At 37.9% G+C, this 22,354-nt stretch overlaps 2 protein-coding genes across 2 annotated transcripts in view; both read left to right on the top strand.

Moving 5' to 3' along the window:
• The first annotated feature begins 336 nt into the window (after positions 1 to 336).
• LOC113633973 (B-cell receptor CD22-like) overlaps positions 337 to 22,354 on the top strand; it is a 352,956-nt gene continuing 330,938 nt past the window's right edge. The window contains exons 1-7 of the mRNA XM_047813882.1: positions 337 to 389; positions 740 to 1,005; positions 1,118 to 1,390; positions 1,922 to 2,203; positions 2,603 to 2,875; positions 2,970 to 3,305; positions 3,607 to 3,882. Coding sequence (XP_047669838.1) covers positions 337 to 389; positions 740 to 1,005; positions 1,118 to 1,390; positions 1,922 to 2,203; positions 2,603 to 2,875; positions 2,970 to 3,305; positions 3,607 to 3,882 — 1,759 coding nt within the window. The remainder of the gene's footprint in view (positions 390 to 739; positions 1,006 to 1,117; positions 1,391 to 1,921; positions 2,204 to 2,602; positions 2,876 to 2,969; positions 3,306 to 3,606; positions 3,883 to 22,354) is intronic.
• The window catches only part of LOC113633983 (B-cell receptor CD22-like), a 195,276-nt gene continuing 186,958 nt past the window's right edge, over positions 14,037 to 22,354 (top strand). The window contains exons 1-4 of the mRNA XM_047823186.1: positions 14,037 to 14,067; positions 15,504 to 15,539; positions 15,767 to 16,063; positions 18,973 to 19,275. Coding sequence (XP_047679142.1) covers positions 14,037 to 14,067; positions 15,504 to 15,539; positions 15,767 to 16,063; positions 18,973 to 19,275 — 667 coding nt within the window. The remainder of the gene's footprint in view (positions 14,068 to 15,503; positions 15,540 to 15,766; positions 16,064 to 18,972; positions 19,276 to 22,354) is intronic.

The following is a 22,354-nucleotide window of genomic DNA, read 5'->3' as shown; positions in this document are numbered from 1 at the left end:
TCACACTCCAGTAATGTTATTACACTGACTGTATCAGGTGAGTCTGTGGCTGCATTTATTTAATATTTTACATGTTAACATTATATTTTAGGTGTCAGATTTTCAGCTGTCAGTAACTGAGTCACTGTTTCTTTAATGTAATGTGATGGAACGCCGCAGTGGGGCTGTATGTAAAAACTTAAGCAGGTTGAAAACACGGCATGCAGCAGCATTTTGCATTATTTTGCAGAAGACGAATTGTGTTCATAGGTACACCTGACAGCAGTGAGTTTCAGTAGTCCAGTCTTGATGTGACAAGAGACTGAACAAGTACCTGGGCAGCCTGTGTGGACAAAAATGACGACTGGGGAAATCATCCCTGATTCACTTCTGTTGGCTTTTTTTAAATGGTAGAAAGTCATGATTTTGCTCATTTTTAATAAAATACAGATAGGTTCAGATGGTGGTGCAGAATTTGTGCAGGATCCATAAAATAACAATCTAAAATCAGTAAATTCAGAGTTTCTACACTTCAATCAGTTCATAAATTTTATTACCTTATAATATACTGAATATCAGCTGTGTAAGAAAACATACAACTGTAACATCTTGAATTAAATGTTAAATATAAATGTTTTTATATAAAAGTTTAAGACACAAAGCATCTGTTAGACACAGTGAATCTACTGCTTATGTTGTAAAGTGTAAAGCAGCTCTGACACCTTCATCATTTCACACCAACAGTAAGACCCAAACCGACTGTGAGAGTGAATCCTCAGAGCTCGGTCTACACTGGAGACACCGTCACTCTGAGCTGTGAGCTGCAGCAGGGGACTGGATGGGAGTTTTACTGGTACAAAAATAATCAGCGCATACAGAATCTGAACAGTGAACAAGTGAACACACTTAAAGTGACAGTCGATAATGCAGGAGAAGCAGAGTACAATTGTCAGGCATACAGGATAAACAACTCCAACTATAACAACTACACAGGGTTCAGTGATCCTGTCAAGATTACAGTGAGAGGTTTGTCATGATTTGTCTTCTATTTTTATGAGGTTTGTTATGTATAACATCATTATACACCATGATGACACATTTATCATGATCATTTAGATGCCCTATTATTTTTCAACAGTGAGACCTAAACCAGTGGCATCCATAAATCCTGATAATCAGGTGTTCAGTGGAGACAATGTCACTCTGAGATGTGACATACAGGATGAAAGTGTCTCTAGCTGGCAGTACAGCTGGTATAAAGATACTTCACACAGTCCTGTCAGTAGTGAACAGGTGTACAGTATCAGTGGTGTTGAAGTGACCCACACAGGTACATACATCTGTAGAGGAACAGAGAGAGGAGGCTCACGCTCCTCACACTCCAGTGATGCTGTTACACTGACTGTATCAGGTGAGTCTACGGCTGCTTTTATTTCATATTTTACATGTTAACATTATATTTTAGGTGTCAGATGTTCAAGTTCAGTCACTGAGTCCCTGTTTCTTTAATGTAATGTGATGGAGCGCAGCAGTGGGGTGATATGTAAAAACAGGCAGTTTGAAAACAAGTCGTGCAGCTGCATTTTGCATCATTTGCAGAAGATGAAATCATCCCATGAAATCATCATTTTTTAACTGTAGGAAGTCATGATTTTGCTCATTTTGAATAAAACACAGATATGTTCAGATGGTGGTGCAGGATTTGTGCAGGATCCATAAATCTAAAATGAGTAAATTCAGAGTTTCTACACTTCAATCAGTTCATTCAAAAGTATACTGAATATCAGCCGTGTATGGAAGCATACAACTGTAAAATCTTGTATTAAATGTTAAATATAAATGTTAGTTTTAGACACAAAGCATCTGTTAGACACAGTGAATCTACTGCTTATGTTGTAAAGTGTAAAGCAGCTCTGACACCTTCATCATTTCACACCAACAGTAAGACCCAAACCGACTGTGAGAGTGAATCCTCAGAGCTCCGTCTACATTGGAGACACCGTCACTCTGAGCTGTGAGCTGCAGCAGGGGACTGGATGGGAGTTTTACTGGTACAAAAATAATGAGACGTTACAGAATCTGAGCAGTGAACAAGTGAACACACTTAAAGTGACAGTCTATAATGCAGGAGAAACAGAGTACAAGTGTCAAGCATACGGGAGAAACTACTACAAACACAACTACTCCACAGAGTTCAGTGATCCTGTCAAGATTACAGTTAGAGGTATGTCATAATTTTTTCTTCTATTTTTATTAGAGGCTTGTTATGAATATCTTGATTATACCCGGGGGAAGTCGTGGCCAAATGGTTAGAGAGTTTGACTCCTAACCCTAAGGTTGTGGGTTCGAGTCTTGGGCCGGCCACAACCGAGGTGCCTTTGAGCAAGGCCCCGAAACCCCCAAACGGGTGCCACAGCATAAATGGCTGCCCACTGCTCCGGGTGTGTGTTCACGGTGTGTGTGTGTGTTCACTGCTGTGTGTGTGCACTTTGGATGGGTTAAATGCAAAGAACAAATTCTGACTATGGGTCACCATACTTAGCCGTACGTCACAATCACTTTCACTTACACCATGACAACATATTCATCATAATCATTTAGATGCTTTGTTATTTTTCTACAGTGAGACCTAAACCAGTGGCATCCATAAATCCTCATAATCAGGTGTTCAGTGGAGACACCGTCACTCTGAGATGTGACATACAGGATGAAAGTGTCTCTAGCTGGCAGTACAGCTGGTATAATGATACTTCACACAGTCCTGTCAGTAGTGAACAGGTGTATAGTATCAGTGGTGTTGAAGTGACCCACACAGGTACATACACCTGTAGAGGAACAGAGAGAGGAGGCTCACGCTCCTCACACTCCAGTGATGTTATTACACTGACTGTATCAGGTGAGTGAGTCAGGTGAAAATGTGCATGAAAATGTTCTTACATTTTATTAAGTAAAACTAGATAAAATGATATCTTGTATTTCGTGTGTAACAGAGAGACCACAGGCAGTCCTGAGTGTATCTCCACACAGCTGGCTGACTGAAGGAGACTCAGTGACTCTAAGCTGTGAGGTTACAGACTCCTCTACAGACTGGACATTCAGCTGGTACACAGTTGTTCCCTACAGAGACGGATTAACTGGAATAAATAATAATCATGGCTATATTGTGTATGTGGAGCTCCTCTCAGACAGCAGCAGAGGATCTGGAGGCAACTACACTCTCAGTCCTGCTGCTCGTAATCACACAGGAGTTTATATGTGCAGAGGAGAGAGAGGAAAACCAGCCCTTTACACACAGTACAGCAATCTACAGCCACTATGGATCACTGGTGAGGAAAATTATCTGTTGTGTTGAAGTGTAGAAGATAAAAGTGGGAATATAATATCATAAGATCAAGTATATTTTCTGGTACACATAATATTGTGTCATTGTATTTCTTTCTGCATTTTCTGTGTTTTTTTTTTTTTTTTTTTTTTTTTTTGGTGTTTTCCTGTGAAAAATGAAACAGAATTTTATTGTAAATTACATACTTTAAATTTACAGAACTATATTGTAATGTCCTTGTTGTTCCGATTATTATTTTACACATTTCCACTTTCATTTTTATTTGGCTCTTTTCTGTGTTTAAGGTGAATCTCCTCCAGTCTCTCTGATCATCGATCCCAGCAGAACTCAACACTTTACTAATGACTCTCTCTCACTGAGCTGTGAGGACCAGAGTAAGTCTACTGGATGGACAGTGAGACGATACACACACAGTGAGAGAGTGTTAGATTGTTCACACTGGGGATCAGTTACAGGATCTACATGTAACATCAGCTTCCTCTCCACATCCTACACTGGAGTTTACTGGTGTGAGTCTGAATCTGGAGAAATCAGTAATCCTGTCAACATCAAAGTGCATGGTGAGTCTTAATCTACAGCTGTGTCCAAACGTTTTGATAATGACACAAATTAATTTTCACAAACTCTGCTGCTTTATTGATTTTTCATTTTTTTTGTCAAATGTTGCTATGATATACTGAAGTATAATTTAAGTTTATTCAAAGAGACAAACTTTTTAAAGCCCTCTGCAATTCACCATGGCATGTCAGTCAACGTCTGGGCCACACCCCGACTGACCGCAGCCCATACAGTACTTGCATAATCAATGCTTTGGAGTTTTTCAGAAATTGTTTTTGTATTCACCCAACTCTTGAGGAATGACCACAAGTTCTCAGCGGAATTAAGGTCTGGGGAGTTTTTTTCCCCAAGCCAGCTATCAATTTTGAATTATGGCAAGGTGCTCCATTATCCTGGAAATGGCATTGGTTGTTACCAAACAGTTGTCCCTCGAAAAATAAGTTTTTGTACCATTCTTTAGTCATGGCTGTATTCTTAAACAAAATTATGAGTGAGACCACTTACTTGGCTGAGAAGCAAACCCCACAGATTTTATGAAAATTAATATTTGTGTAATTTTCCAAACTTTAGTTCATGGCTGTATAGTGTTTAATGTTAAAGGAAAAGATAAATGCTTTGTGTATGAATACATGCATGTAAATAGTCGATCTTCTATTCAATAAGTTTGTCAAGGGGCCAGTTCATGAAAAGCATCTCAAATGAGGGACAGAAGAGATATGGCTTGCAAAATGAGTGATGACACAACAATGATATAATAGCCATATGTTGTATTTTTGTATTTTAAAACCCGAATAACATCAGTGCATCATACATTAGGCTTTTGTTACAATGCCCAAGTAGACTTTTTTCTACATTCAAATTAGTAAATCTGAGAGCCATATCACAGTTATTTGGAATTTTATGATTTTTTAAAATGGACAGAAGACATTATACTAACAAAAGTTCCCATCTGTCATCGTCCTGTCAGTCATCGTGACACGTGCATCACTTTATAACTGTAAGATCCAGTGTCCAACTGAACTAAATTTATTATGGAGATGTCTTTTTGACACTAGGCAACTTGAAGGGCCAGAACAAATTATCCTCGCAGATCTCATACAGTTTTACACTCAATCCCTTACTCTCTGCTCTTCCTCATCTAGGCTCCTAAATTACACCTCCTGCCTCTTTAACCACCATGTGTGCTAGAACCTTTAGTCTCACTTATCCTCATCTCTTTAATTCACTCCCGGAAAACATCCATAACATAGACTCACTAATCACATTCAAAATACGACTTAAAACACGATTTCTTCAGAAGCGCTTATCCCACATGATCTTAGACTGCACTTGAATCTCCTTTATGTTTTATGTTAGATGACTCGTTTTCTTTTTGATTGAATTTGTATGATGACCTTGAGTGACTTGAAAGGTGCCTATAAATAAAATGTATTTGTCAGGAATCAGTGCAGATCTGTCAGGGATCAGCACGGACTTTTGCCCATGTGCGTTTGTTGTTGGTTTTGCCACGTGATTGCCCCGCCTTCGTCTGCTCCTCCCGGTCATCACACCTGTACCCCATTGTGTGTGATTGTCCCTTTCTGTGTATATGTGAGCCGCGTTGCCATAGGCAGGGGATTCATTAATAATATAGTTGTGTGTGTAATATATGTTAGTTCCCTGTGTAGTGTGGATTATGTTTGTCTTCCTTATGTATTAAACCCCTTTCATTTGAAGCTATCCTTCGAACGGGTCTATCTCCACGTATTCTGCCACCCTAATACGCCTTGCATCAGTTGACAGACAGACAACTCCTCTACCAATCACCACACTGAAGCAGACATCCAATTCACTTCGTTTAATGGTTGACTGGAAGTAGGGTAAAACTAAGAAAAGAATGAATTTTAGCTAATTAATGAAAGTTGTTTACATAACATGAGAATCAAACATGTATTCATAAATAAAACATATCACACAACTAATATTTAAAGTCCTTTGTGTCCAACATGCACATTTTAAAGCAATATATATTTAAAACTTGTCTGTACTGTAAATATTTGGATTTCAAATTTAAATGAACTCTTAGAACAAAATGTAAAATACTGACAAATATAGTTAGACAACCTTTTAACATGACTCAACATACCAACAATGCCTTCGAAAGAACATGAAATGTAGCAGATGAATTAAGATTGACAGAGCTGCCATGAGGGCTTGATGGCTTCCCATAAACAACCGACTAGAACTAGTCCGACGCTGATGACATCATCATTAAGTAACGCTCTTAAAGGAGCCCGCACACATTAATTATATCACATAACAACACACCACGCTTTCCGTACCCGGGGTCTGACAGAATGAATCCGCCTAAAGACCATGCAGACCCAGCAGGATAGTTTCCAGCTCGGACCGGCTTTTTTTTCCTTTCCCCCCCTGGACCGTTCCGTCAGTCCTTCTGGCACTTTTTCCGGTGACATCGCTCTGCACTTTTTCCGGTGAGGGACGTCGCTCTGTCAGGGATCTTCGCAGATCTGTCAGGGATCAGCGCAGACTTTTGCCCATGTGCGTTTGTTGTTGTTTTTGACACGTGATTGCCTCGCCTCCGTCTGCTCCTCCCGGTCATCACACCTGTTCCCCATTGTGTGTGATTGTCCCTTTCTGTATATATGTGAGCCACGTTGCCATAGGCAGCGGCTTCATTAATAATATAGTTACGTGTGTAATATACGTTAGTTCCCTGTGTAGTGTGGATTATGTCTTCCTTATGTATTAAACCCCTTTCATTTGAAGCTATCCTGCGAACGGGTCTGTCTCCACGCCTTCCGTACCCGGGGTCTGACAGTATTATTACTATTATTATTATTATTATTATTATTATTATTATTGTCCAGGTTCAGCTCAGCCCGTGGCCACCAATTGAATAGTCCTAGATAATAGTTTTACTAGTACCAGTAAATGAGCTGGTAATCAAGAATATCTGTACTGATGCAGAATTTTTTTTTATGTTTTCTCATGAGCTAGTGTAGGCAGATTTCTGCAGACATGAATTAACCATGACTCCAGACTCCACAGGTTTAGAAGGTTTGAAGTTATATACAGATACATTAGAGAACTTTTATTTATTATCTACAGACACATCATAGTGTGGATTTCCTTGTTAGTGATATTCTGTGTTGTAGATGGTGATATGATCCTGGAGAGTCCTGTCCATCCTGTGACTGAGGGACATCCTCTGACTCTACGCTGTTTATATCACAACCCAAATCCCTCAAACCTCCGAGCTGATTTCTATAAAGATGGATCAGTTCTCCAGATCCAGACTACAGGAGAGATGATCATCCAAACTGTCTCAAAGTCAGATGAAGGTTTCTACCACTGTGAACACCCAGAGAGAGGAGAGTCACTGAAAAGCTGGGTCTCAGTCAGATGTGAGAAACCTTTTGAGAGTTTATTTTTATTTTATTCTCTTTTTAATGAGTTTCTATGTTTAATTGCTGAAATTCTGCTCATTTTTTCACCTTTTTCTCAGTTCCTAGATCCAATGATGAAAGAAGAAGAAAACTGGTTATGGTTTTAGAATTTTTGTTCATTGCTTTAATGATCTTGCTGTGGTCCTACAAAAGAAAAAAAGGTCTAATAAATGCTTTAGAGTTAACATGCTTTAAAATCATATATTGCATCTTTCAGAAAATATATTTCAGGTAGAATAGATAATGTGTCTTTATTATAAATTCATTGTGTGGAAAATAGACAATTATTTTCATTCTAAATAATATTGAAATACGAATACTATATATTGTGCATTACATATAGATACTGTATTTAAAATTAACAATGGTTTCTATTCCTACTGTAACGTTGACCTTTTGCACACACTTTTTTATGGTGCTGTAATCAGGGCTTTGTAAAATAAAATATATGAACTGTGTTTGTCATTATGTACAGACTGTTCAGATACAGTATCTGTCTCTCTATAGAAAAGCAGAAAACCAATCAGACATCAGAACGGAATCAGAGCCGGTCTGGAGCTGAAGACTCTCAGCCAGGACACACACCACTTCAGGCTGGTCAGACACGGTCTCAATGACATTGTCAATGACAAATCTTTTTACAATTTACTTTATTATTTTTCTGAGACTTTCTCCTGTTTACTTAAGTCTATACAGTAAAGTGTCTTGTAAAGACTAACACACTGCATTGTGTTCAGGTGAAGCTGCAGCTGAGAGCAATGAAGCCATTTACACTCAGGTCAAGAAGAAAAAGAAGGCAAACAGGAACAATGGTAAAATATTTTTAATGCTGGAAAATGTTATCAAAATGATCAAATAACACTTGAAGTCTTCAGAACATTCACTCATTTGTTTTTATTAACAAACTACATCCAAGTATCAAACTACAATTTTCCTCCAGGTCATATGAGTCAGTTCCATCATAGGTCATCAGTTCCATCATAGGTCATCATATTAAAAAGTCAGTGAAGTTCTACACAGCACTAATCATTAAATACTTATCTGACAGCAATGCAGGGATAAAAACAGACCCAAATGCAGGATAGTTCAAATGAACTGATTTATTTAATAAAAGAAACAAAACAGGGACCCAAGAAGCAACAACGACAAGGATTCTGCACTTCCATAGGTGTGGCACAGTGGCACGGCTAAATACACATGACAATTGGACATAAGGAACAGGTGTGCAGAGACAGGGAGGAGGAGACAAGGGCGGGGCAGACACGTGACACAGAACATAAACAAATGCAAATGGCAAAAGTCTGGGCTAGATCTTGACATTATCATACATTGTAAAGATGCCACATGCTGAATGATAAAAGAAGCAGAAGGAAATAAACCATAAAGTTGAAAGATCTACTCTAAAAAGCAGTTAAGACTGATAATGACTGATGTTTACATTGATGAGTTATGACTGATGTATTAAAAGGCTACATATCATTGGGATGGTTTTGTTTTCTTCTCTTGTAGGTGCAGATGCTGATGTGACTTATGCTGAGATTGAACTAAAACCAATTAAAAAAGCCAAGAGAATAAAAGGTATAGTAAAATAAAGTTTTGTGTCATAGATCACCTGAACTCTGCTCTTGTTTAATATAATAAATTAAACACTCTGTTGTGCTGTTAGAGTAAAATATTCATGGACAGTGTGGTGTGATGAAGCAGAGTTACAGCTTCAGAGTTCATACACTGAAGTGGATTGTAATACTGTAATCAGGTATGGGTAACCACTGTTAAAGAAAGCAAAAAAAAACAAAAAAACAGGAGTATTCATTTGTTGTTATCCCATTACGCAGTGTACTACGTAAGACCATAAGTGTAGAAGAAGAGAGAGGGAGAACAATCAAAAAAGCGTGAAGGACTAAACATGATGCCGATGCCTGCACAAGGCAGGTGTTCAGGAAAATAGTTGAAACAAGTGATTACAAGTGATTGGAAAACTGTTCCTTGCTCCAGTGGGCTGCAGAGGAGTTTGTGGAGAACCCGTGCTGCGAGGGAGTGAGTTGAACTGTGTTAATTCCCTTGTGGAGAGCTCAACGGGAGGAGAGATTGTGTTGCCGCCGGAGAATCAGCACTCACCTTGAATGTTTTGTTGAGTTTGGCTGTAAAAAAAAACGACATTTTGGTTTCTTTTTTTTATCTAATCAGACAAAATAGAGACAATAGAGATGGAAGTCTGGTGTAAAAGACATCAGTTAGATCTTGCTCATGCAGTAGTCTTAAGTGGTGTTCATGATGTCACAGATGTTGTCCTATGTTTTTGGAAAGACAACGACAGTTGCCAAAAGTCCAGATTTGACTTCCAAGACTGACTTTGTTCTAGTTCAGCTGATGTGACTGAACACACTTTACCTGACCAAGTCAGCGTTCCCGGTGAAGTTGGTCCTTTGCCTGTTCATGTTATCCCAACAGCATCCAAAGATCAAGAAGACTTTCAAGCAAAGTTACTGTCATTTCTTGAGCATGAAGGCAAGAGTATTGCTGATGTTAAAGGACTCTTAAACCCTCAATCTATCATTGTTAATACCACTCTTATTACTGCCCTTAGCTCTCTTGTGGACAGATGTAATGCCACACCTGCTGATGCTCAAATCTACAGAAAGCTGATAATGTTCTCTGGTGTGCAACCTACACCTAATGGCGAAGAAGAGTATGATGCTTGGGCAGAGCAAACCTCACACGTTGGAAGAATGGCAATGTAGTGACAGTGTAAAGAGACAAAGAAACATGGAGAGTCTCAAAGGTCTAGTTGCTCATATAATAAGATTCCTGAGAGCACAAAATCCCAATGCTACTGCAAATGACTATATTCAAGCGCTTGAAACAGCTTTTGGAACAACTGAAAGTTCATCTGATCTCCTAGACAAGTTCAGATACACATTTTAAAGTGAGGGAGAAACACTTTCCACATACATGCTGAGACGTGACAAACTGTTGCACTGTATTTTCAGAAAAGGATGAATGCATTACCACATGGCATGATTGCAATGTGCATACACATGACCCACAAACTAAGACCTCCACCTTCCTTCAATAAACTTTTAAAAGAAGTCAGTGCTGAAGAGGACATGTTACAAGGCAGAACTGATGCAAAAAGTACCATTTCGAGAAAGATCTGATCTGATCGCAATCTGTCAACATCTGTCAGAACTAAAAGGAGCTGGCATAATCAATGAGTCACGCAGTCCATATGCATCCCCTATAGTAGTCGTACGAAAGATAAACGTCAAGATCCGGTTGTGTGTGGACTATCGTACACTAAACAGGCATGGTGCCCAAAATCGAAGATGCACTGTCTTGTCTAAATGGAAGCAAATGTTTCAGCGTCTTAGATCTCCGAAGTGGATACTACCAAGTGCCCATGAGTGAAGACCGCTTTCATCTGTCCACTTGGTTTTGACCAATTTGAAAGGATGCCACAAGGAGTGTCAGGTGCTCCCACAAATTTTCAGCGAATCATGGTGTTTTATATTGTGTTTGATGTCACACTTGAAGAGCATGAACAAAGACTGCTAAAGGTACTTGACCACCTCAAAGAGGAGGGCCTTAGGCTATTGCTAGACAAATGGCAGTGTTGTCAACTATCTGTGTCCTGTGTTGGCCACATTGTTTCGCAAGATGGACCGTATCCCCACCCTATGTGCTATATGTTGATGCTAGTCGAGAAGGACTAGGAGGAGTTTTACCAAGACTAAGGTAAAGGGCTCAGACCAGTCGCTTTTATTAGTCTCAGCCTAACTCCATCTGAACATAACTATCCTGAACATAAGTTGGAATACCTTGCTTTAAAGTGGGCTGTAGTCAACAAATTACATCAGTACATATTTACATACAGTAACATCAGTACGGTTTCTTTTGCCATAGTGTCAACTGGAAATTAAAGTGGCTCTATATGAAATAGTTATTCCCTTATTATAATAAGCCTGGTGGTGAAAGGGTTACATAATGTATATTCATTGTGTATGATTTAATATCCAGATAATTTTCTTTGTTATAATTTAAATGAGGTGTAATATTTCAGATGAATTCATGTTATATGATTTCCACTAGAAAAGACCAGTGTGGCTGATGATGCAGTCTACTCAGAGCTAAAGCACAACATGGAGGTGAGACTCATGGAGGTGAGACATTTACAAAATACACACAACAAAAATCACAAACCAAGCACCATGAAGTAAGAGAGATTTTTAAAGTTGCATTAAGTAGATTTTGTCATCTAGCAGTTACAGTGATTTAACTTGTGAATACAAAGTATACAATTTAACCTGAACACAAAGCCTCACCTCACAGATTCTGTAAGAGTTCATCCATGTTCATTTGGAAGCTGTCTAAATAACTTTCCATCATCTCAGTCTACTTGGACCGTTATGACATAATTAACTATTAACATGCAAAAGACTGACAAAGAATATTACTTACTCATTTGTTTCTGCGGTCACTGATTCAACAGTTTAAATAGTTTGTAACATCAGTGACAGCAATATCAGGATAAATGTATTTATAAATGTATTAATTGTCTCTTTCTTTCTCTCTGCAGTGAGCCACATGTCTGCTCTGATGAAGCTACAGTTAACAAACTAAAAGAAGGAAATTCTTTTGAAAAAATTTGATAGATAGATAGATAGATAGATAGATAGATAGATAGATAGATAGATAGATAGATAGATAGATAGATAGATAGATGACTATTACACTCAAAGGGAAACTCACACATTACAGCAGCAGTAGCAGAATATCATTGAGGGGATGTGAGACATTGTATCTAGACAGCAGTAGTCTACTCATCCACTTCCTGTACACAGGAACATTTCTTATTCATATTTCGGTTTTGTTTTTATACTCATTCTGTATATATATTCATGTGACTCATTTGCATATTTTAAAACTTTTAACAAACAAATAATTCATAATAAGTATAATTTTATTAATGCACTTACACTAGATACATACAAAAATCATCAGAAATGAGTCTAAAGTACAGATTTTTTTTGTTCCTCATATACCAAATCCATTTAATCCATGTAATCATTTGCATATTTTAACAAAAAGCTTATTTTTCTGTTATTCATATACTTGTAATTGATTGAAGTCTGTAAGGTTGTCACTGTTTTCAAAGTAAGTTAACCTTGTTGATGTTCACTGATGAATGAATTAAGATGAAAGTAATGTTAGCTGAGATGAAGAATTTTTTTTTAATTTTTGGTTCTGCTTCATGCAGTCTTGGATCATTAATGTGCCTTAAATAGTGTTTGTATTAAAGTTTTTTGTTACATGAACAATAAAACAAAGAATTTAATAAAGCATTGGAAGTGAAATTCAGATGTTATGCATTCACAAGTGGTTGAAGACACACCTACATTTCACAGGGGAATTCTTGAGTGGCCCTCTAAGGCCATTGCTCTTTTTTGGGGCAAAGCAAAATTAATGATCACATAACCTCTAAACTTTTTTGGTTTGAGGCTTTATCAATTGATTTGTGCTCTAATCTACTATTTTGTGATTTACTGCATAATAAACAATTGAGAGTCAAAAGCATAAAGTCATCCAGTCTACAGTCAAGCAGCTCATTTAGACCAGTTTACATCTCCACCTTTACTCAATTGGATCAAAACTGTACATGTGTGACACTAACCCATATTCATCACACTCTTGTCCACTCAGCATTAGGACAATATTTTAACTGAAATTATTTATATTTGGGCTTTCTGTAGAATTGTTAATGCACCATAAACAAACGTAGCTCAAACTCTTCCAGAATGAAGCAAAAACCTCAATAGAGGTTAATTATAATATAATCACCAATTAAGCAGCTGCAAATTTGATCCTTTTCACATTAATACCAATGCTTTCAAGATGAACATTTTAAAATGATTATAAATGCATTTTAACAATTCTAACAAATTTCTGCCTGAGAAAAGTCTGCAATTTTGCTTAAAGCCTTTAATTTGTGCTTAAAGGCTTTACCAAAATAATAATCACAACAATGTCGCCAGTCGCCAGTAAGAAAGCATGGCCATGGAATTATTTACTGTGCATTAACACCCAAATGAGGATGAGGTTCCCTTCTAAGCCTGGTTCCTCTCAAGGTTTCTTCCTCATCTCATATAGGGAGTTTTCACCTCAGGTTTGCTCGTTAGGGATAATTGAGAGATATAGATATAGAGATATAGACAAATAGAGATATATAGTAACTTTTTGTAAATAAAAAAGTTTTATTCTGTTTCTATACTTATTGTGACCACATGAGAAAGCCGCTTTTCACTCCAGAAACCTCACGATCAGGAGGAAACAGACAGAAGCCCAAAATCGCAGAGCACTAAGGTCAGCTCTGCTGAAATAAAGTGCAACGGGTTTCCTCCAGTCAATATTGCAATAAAGACATGGTTTTAATTTCTAATGATGTATTTTTGTTCTTCTTGGCATTTGAGGAAAACATTCACTATCTCCAATGTGAATGTCTACGAGAATGTTTTTTAAATCTCCAAAATGAGATCAGTCTTCTCTACTGTCATTGTCCATTTTTGTGGGTCTTAGAGAGAAAAGTATTTTAACACTTTCTGGAAAGAGGAAGGAAGAGCAGATAGAGATTCAGCATAGCCTAAAAGAGGACAGTACAGTATTAAAGCTTTAACCCACACCTCTGCTCAGTCAGTCATTAGAGGGACAGGATGGAGCTCAGTTCACTCCCTGTGATGCTCTGTGAGTAAATGTTCTCTTTGTGTCTTATTACAGTGAGTGTTGGGGTATAAAGTTTATCTGCAGTCTGAATGTCCTGAGTGATGATCTTATTGTGTGATTAGGACATTGTGACTGTTCAGGTGGATCAGTGTCTCCATATCTATTTTGATGTGTAACTACTTTCAGTTCAACAGGAAAATAGTACAAGTAGAGCAAGTTTAAACATGGGGTTTAAATCATCTAATGAGAGTACATACGTATTTATTGTTTGAATCTCAACCTGATCTTAAGTCATCCTGCTGTCAGGTTCTGCTCAGTGACAAGCTTTCATGATCATTTGATCTGCTAAAAGAAAATGTCTGTATGGTGTTTATACATCATCAATGGAAATCATGTTGTGACTGACTGAAATGTTTTTAGCTGCTGGTGGTGTTTCCTGTACACAGAAATAATTTTTAGCAAAATCATGTTAGCAGTAACTAGACTGAGGAAATACCTCATAACCTACATTTCTACTTTTGTTTACATTATGGTCTGTGCAGTGAAACGACCCAGAACAGCCAGTTCACACAAATAATCATAATTTACTAATTGTAACAAAGTATTATTTCCATGTTAAAAGAGAAATAAGTATAAATAAATTGTACAGAGCAGTGCAGTATTAGAGGCCTGAGAACAGAGTGCAGGATGCGGATGTGGTTTATTTTCTATTTTTATGGTGTGATGCAAAGTCAGCTGTGCAGAAATGGAGTGGGTGTAAAGATGGATGTGTGAAAGCAATAAATAAGTTTGTTTTGACTGTTGATAGTATGGGTTAATTTATGACATCAGTGAACTCTTTTAAAGCCCAGTATTGTATTCACAGTAAAAGTACTATTACTGTGTATAAAATACTGTTACTATTCTATTACTGTTCTGTCCCCTAACCTGCCCACATTCACTTGTGACTTGTGCTTTGTTATATTTTGCATTATAATACCATTATAAGTTGGTAAATTTGGTTCAAAAAATGATCAAACACCAAACAATGCTCAGTTTGTAAAGAGGGATACTGTGTTGGCAAAGAATACATTCCTAGACCACCACGAGCAGACTGAACTGTTCACATAAGGCAGGTTGATGTCTTGGATTTATGATGTTGACACTAAATTCTGATCATTTACATCATGGAACGGAATTTTTCTTATGTTCAGAGAGTTATGTTTAAATCTATTACAATGAGGATAAGGTCCTGCAGTTACCAGTTAAGTGTGTCAAAGTTATTTTCGATTATTTATTTAACCAACAGTCTTCTTCTTCCACGATGAAGAAAATGTCATCTGTTGCACCTGATGACAGATGGTAGATATAATTGCTGGAATAAGATTTATCTTGTGTGTTCTGTGTGTCTAAAATGTGCTGTTTTCAATAATAGATTGAATATTTTATATCATGTTCTGTTTCTGTTCACATTTTAGTGCTGATTTCACTCATACCAGCGCCCCAGGCTCAAGGTGATTTATATATAGATTGTCTTTCATTTTGTCTCCATATTTGGACAATTTGTTCCTTGTTTATTAATGCAGTTTTTATAGATCTAATCAAATGATGCCCCTGATTTCTTAATATTAAGCAGGTTACACATATGAACAAGTAACAAAAACTCATTCTCAAAAAATTATATTAATAATATAGAGTTGGGACTTTATGTAAGGTTTATTAACAACAGATTTTTTTACAGGGAGTCCTAAAGCTGTGGTGTCCATAAAGCCTGATACACATGTGTTCACTAGAGAGACTGTTACTCTCAGATGTGACATACAGGGAGGAGGAGACATTCAGTGGACTTACAGCTGGAAGAAAAATAATTACAAACCCAATACAGATGAAAAAGTGAGAATCTACATCAACAACACAATGCAGATGTTAATAATCCGTTCTGTTGAAGACACTGACAGTGGAACCTACACCTGCAGAGGACATGGGAGAGACTCTCAGAGATCAGAGACCAGTGATGTTGTTACACTGACTGTATCAGGTGAGTCTGTAGCGGTTATTATTTTAATTTTATTTAATGTTAACATTATTTTTAGGGTTCAGATTTTGAGCTGTCACTGTAACTGAGTCCTTATTTTCATAATGTCTACTTTTCTAGTAGACACTAATTTCTTTCACAAGAATCATCACCATGTTTTTTTCAGTAGCCTCTGGGTTTTATGTATATTATGTTTGCAGTATAATTGTAGTAAGTAATTCTGATTAATGGAACACAGTGAAAATGAAGAAATAAGGCAAATCTTACCTTGTGTTGGCTCTTAATTTTTTAATTTATTAGAAGGGTTGCAAGAGTTTATCTCAGAATGTTGTCATTTTGAGAGAGTTTGATGATTATATTTGTTGACATCAGTCTCTGTCTCTTCTCCTGAGGTAGAAATAGCATTTAATAGCCCTCATAGCATTTAAATGAGAGCCTCATTATCTTCTCTTCTCTTGACTGATATATGTTTTCACTAACACAGCTGGGGAAATAATCCCTCATTCACTTCTGTTCTCTTAGCTATAGTTCTAGTTATTAGTATTTTTTTGCTTTAGGTCACTTATGTAATTTATAACTTTGTCTGCTGTCATTTGTATAATACAGGAGCATTCTAGAAAATTTAACTGCTACTCTCTGATTACAAACTGAACTGATTACACTTATATATGTTTCTATCTAACTGTTTAAAATTAGTATTTGACAATGACACACAAGTACGCAGCTCATTTGCTTACTTGCTCAGTTGTTACCCTGCACTAGTGATGTTTTCTAGCATTGGTTTCTTAAACTTTAACTATATGCTGGCGTTATAGAGTGGCTGAAACAATACTGCACTGCATGCAGTCTTTCAGGCACAACTGAGCCCTGCATTACAAGCAGAAATTGCTTGAAAAGATGAAAACCTGCCCTTATCAAAGGACTTCCCCCTAGCCACCCATCTGGACATTGTACTAAGCAACCAAAATCCAAGCATGCAGAACTGACCAGCCTCCAATTACAGACCCAAATCCATCAATACCATACACCCTTTAGGGGGCCTGAACCGAAGCATCTGGGCATGACCAGTATGTCCACAGAGGAACATCAGCGCCATCTGTGTATGGTAGCTCTGTACCACCTGCCCTGAGAAACTTGGACAACACACTACCAAGTTAGGCCTCAATGCTACTAGACTTTGCTAATGAGGTGTTTAATCTTTCATCCCTAGTTGAATCTAAGTCAGCTGTCAACCTAATACATCACCAGTTTATAGAGGACCTTTAGCTCCCCACCATACCCTGGACTCCTCTTCTTAAAGTCATGGATAATCAACCAACAGGGTGTTGGTACATCACTCATTAAACTGTCCCCATAAACTTGCAAGTTAGACTTTTTCATATGGAAGAGCAGGTACTCCTGGTGACATCTACACCTTCTAACCCCATCATCCTATGGGCTATGGGTTCCCATAGCTCCACCTGCATGAGCAGCAGGTCTCCTGGAAATACAAGGAGTTAACATAATGTCTCAGCCATAATGTATTTTGACCACTAGGGGGCACTATGCATATATAGTAATGGGGTTTGAGCCCATCATCACTGACCATAAGAATCTTCAGTACATCTTGAGTGCCCACCATAACTGACCATAAGAATCTTAATTTTACTGTCATATAAAAGCCAAGCACAAAGACCATTGTGGGATATTATGGAGGAGATTCAGTGGGCCCAACAGATTATTACTCCACTCCCAGGGTGTCCCCTGACCAAGCAGTATGTTCCTGCAAACTTACACCAGAAAGCAATCCAATGGGTGCATGCCCCAGCTTAGGATTCCCTGTTTTCAAAAGGACCATGGCACCCAAATGACATGCCATCTGGTGGGCAAGATGACTCCATAGCTACCAGCATGATTACTCAAACCACTTTCTGGTAGTTCATCGGCTTTGGCCCGATATCTCAGTAGATTTCTGAGATCAGTGACCTGCCATGTTCCCATGGTCACAACAATTCTGGTTTCTCTAAGGCCTGCAGTCTGGTGCCCTATAAAGGACTCTCCACGGCCATGGACACCAAAAGTGACCCCAAAGTGCTCTTGCACCAAGTCTTCCAGTCTCCTTGAATACACAGTCCCAGATAGGAGAGCGTATTTCACATCCTTCTGTGACCAGTTAGGGATAAACATTAGCCTCAGTCAAGCAAATATCCTGAACCAAGAGCTTGGACACTACTTACATTCATATTGTATTCAGTGCCAACACAGAGTGAGTTCCTGCTATGAGTACACCCTACTTACAGACTCTACTGACATAACACCCTTCCAGTGCATCTTAGGATACCAGCCTCCTCTGTTCCTCTGGTCCGTAGATCCATCATCATGCCAACCATAGATGACTGATTTCGTAGGAGCCAAGATGTGTGGGTGAGCACTCATGTACATCTGCAAAGATGAACATTTACCAGTGTAAAGATCAGTTACCAGTGTCTGAAGTTAAACCACTGGAGACACAATATGAAACATATGAAGATGTTGGTGACGGTGTATAAATAAAACACCTTAACTCCAAGTTACCATGTCAGAAAATATGCCCCAGGTACATTGGACTGTTTCAAACATTGTGCCTAGTAAACCCAGTCACGTATCATCTACAGCTCCCATCCAACAACAGAATCTACCCATCATTTCATTTCTTCCTGCTACCTGGTCCATGACATCCAATACTTCCAATCTAAAATCAGTTTATACAAAGTTTCTACACTTCAATAAATTCATGAATTTTGTTACATAGAAAATAAACCAGCTGTATAAGAAAATATTCAACTGTAACATCTTGTATCAAATAATAAATATAAATGTTTGTTTAAGGTACAAAGCTCTGTGTTACACACAGTGAATCTACTGCTTACAGTATGTTCATTTTACACCAACAGCAAAACCCAAATCAGCTGTAAGAGTGATTCCTCAGAGCTCTGTCTACACTGGAGACACCATCACTCTGAGCTATGAGCTGCAACAGGGGACTGAATGGGAGTTTTACTGGTATCAAAATAATCAGCCATTAGAGATTCTGAGCAGTAAACAAGAAAAAACACTTAAAGTAACAGTAGAAAATGTAGGAGAATCAGAGTACAAGTGTTGTGCTGGAAGGAGAAACTACTACAGCTACTATTACAACAGCTACTACTACGACTACCACACAGAGCTCAGTGATCCTGTCAAGATTACAGTGAGAGGTATGTCATGATTTTTTTCCTATATTTGTTGGCAGGGGCAAGAATAAATACTGCTGGATTATAGTAATTATTTCTGTATTCTCTGTTATTCCATTATGTTTAAAAGTATTTCACATTTGTGGCTGAAATAAGAGCAGCTGCTGAGGAAATGACTGTTTACAGCTTCTATAATGTAATTGAGAACAGGAACTAACTTGTTTTGCAAACATTCCTTAAAATATCTGTAAGTATAAATGTATAAAAAATACAGCATGTCAGTCACTAATCTTAATCACTAATCTTGTCTGAGATATCATGACTGTTAACAGATTATAGTTACTCTGACTGTATCAGGTGAGTTTGTGAGTATTTCTAGGTACACCTGAAAATGTGCAATGAGATATTCATGAAAATCTACTGAATGTTTATTAAATCTGGAAAAAAAGATTATCTTGTATTTCCTGTGTAACAGAGAGACCACAGGCAGTACTGAGTGTATCTCCACACAGCTGGCTGACTGAAGGAGACTCAGTGACTCTAAGCTGTGAGGTTACAGACTCCTCTACAGACTGGACATTCAGCTGGTACACAGTTGTTCCCTACAGAGACGGATTAACTGGAATATATAATAATCATGGCTATATGGTGTATGTGGAGCTCCTCTCAGACAGCAGCAGAGGATCTGGAGGCAAATACACTCTCAGTCCTGCTGCTCTTAAACACACAGGAGTTTATATGTGCAGAGGAGAGAGAGGAGAACCAGCCCTTCACATACAGTACAGCAATCTACAGCCACTATGGATCACTGGTGAGGAAAATTAACTGTTGTGTTAAAATGTTGAATATAAAATAGTGAATGTAACATCAGATTAATGCAGAATTTATTTATTCATATGTACATTGACAAAATTGTTAGAACTCTTCCATTGAGGAAAGAAAAAAAGAAAAATGTTCACTGAATCAACTTTAAACTGACAAAGGTTTCCTTCTCCTACTTTCAGCTTTTCCCGTTAGGGGTCACCACAGTGAATCATCTGTTTCCATCTAACTCTATTCTCTATTCTCTATACTCTAGCCTCTAATCTTGCACCAATTGACGTCATGTCCTCTTTTAACACATCTATATATGTGTTAATATATATGAAGTCTTTGGCCTTCATCTTGACCTCTTACCTGGCAGCTCCAACTCCAACATCCTTCTACCAATATAACCATCTCCCTCCTCTGTACATATCCAAACCATCTCAGTCTATCCTCTCTGACGTTGTTCCCAAAACAGCCAACCTGAGCTGTCCCTCTGATGTGCTCATTACTAATCTTGTCAATCCTCATCACTTGTAGAGAGAGAACCTCAACATCCTCATCTCTGCTACCTCCATCTCTGCCTCATATCTTTTCCTCACAGCTACAGTATCTAAGACACACAGCATAGCTGGTTCCACTAATGTCTTTTACACATTTTCTTTGATTCTTGCTGAAACTTGCAAAAGTAATAAAATTAACTGAAAATTGATTAATGGAAATCAGACATTGCTTTTGAATTGTGATTTGACAGAATCATTTAACAAAGAAACAAATGAAACTGGCCTGGACAAAAATGACAGTATTTGTAACTTATTTTGTTGCACATCCTTTTGAGGCAATCACTGCAATCAAGTGATTTCTGCAACTCCTCAATGAGACTTCCGCTCTGTCAACAGATATGTTGGACCACTCCTCAAAATGCTCTAGCTGTCAAAGGTTTGAATGGTGTCTTCTACAGACTGCAGTTCCAGCTTTTTATAGATGTTCGATTTAGTATGATTTAGATCAGGGCATAGTCCAATGTCTTGTTCGTAGCCACTCTCGGATGTTTTTAGCTGTGTTTTTGGGGTCATTATAATGTTGGATGATACATAACCTGCAACTAAGAACAAGCTTTCTGACAGCAGACAACAGATTCAAGACACACAGTGCCAGATGCAGCAGCACATCTCCAGAACCTGATCCATGTTTCACAGTAGGTACAGTACAGTGTTCTTTTCTTTGTACAGTATGCTTTATTGTTTCATCTGTGAACATAGAGCTGATGTGACTTGCCAAAAAGCTCCACTTTTGTCTCATCTGTTCAAAGGACATTCTTCCAGAGGCTTTGTGGCTCCAGTCTCACTTTTTACAGTGGAGTTCTCCTCAGCCATCCACTTTAGCTCAGTGATACCTTTATCTCGAAGTTCACTTCTAATCTCTTGTTGTTCTAGGCTCTTTGGTACAAAAAACTACATGGGGATGATCTTATAGCCTTTATTTTTAACATGCTAATCTATAAATTTTCTTATAATCTCCTGAGACAACTCTCTCCTTAGCCTTCTTTGGTCCATGTTCAGTGTGGTGAACTCCATAATACTAAATGGCACAGTGATTACTTTTCACCCTTTAAATAAGCACACAGACTTTAATGTGTCACTATGGTCAAATTATTTTATCTTTTCTAGAAATGATTCTACCATAATTTTTGTCCAGTTTCATTAGTTTGTTTTTTTAAAATGCTTCTGAAGAACCGCAATTCAAAAACAATTACATGGTTTTCCTTGTGTTCTCCTGTATTTTCCTTGTATTTGGGTAATTTTTCTGGTACATAAGATCTCATGTATCCCACTCTGATTTGCATTTAACTATAAACCAATTCCCTGCTCTAATTACAGAATCATTTACTGTACGATCCTCTGGAATAAACATTTGTATTTTGCTGTAAATTAAACATTTAAATTTAAAGAAATTTACAGTTATTTTTATTGTGTTTTGCCTCATTATTTTGCATGATTTCTCTTGAATTTTTATTCACATGGCTGTGTTAAGGTGAAACTCCTCCAGTCTCTCTGATCATCAATCCCAGCAGAACTCAACACTAATAATGACTCTCTCTCACTGAGCTGTGAGGACCAGAGTAAGTCTACTGGATGGACAGTGAGACGATACACACACAGTGAGAGAGTGTTAGATTGTTCACACTGGGGATCAGTTACAGGATCTACATGTAACATCAGCTTCCTCTCCACATCCTACACTGGAGTTTACTGGTGTGAGTCTGAATCTGGAGAAAACAGTAATCCTGTCAACATCA

The sequence above is a fragment of the Tachysurus fulvidraco genome, chromosome 1, assembly GCF_022655615.1.
Source record: "Tachysurus fulvidraco isolate hzauxx_2018 chromosome 1, HZAU_PFXX_2.0, whole genome shotgun sequence".
Taxonomy (NCBI): domain Eukaryota; kingdom Metazoa; phylum Chordata; class Actinopteri; order Siluriformes; family Bagridae; genus Tachysurus; species Tachysurus fulvidraco.
The sequence above is the reverse complement of the archived record's forward strand: the minus strand, read 5'-3'. Positions and strand labels throughout refer to the sequence as shown.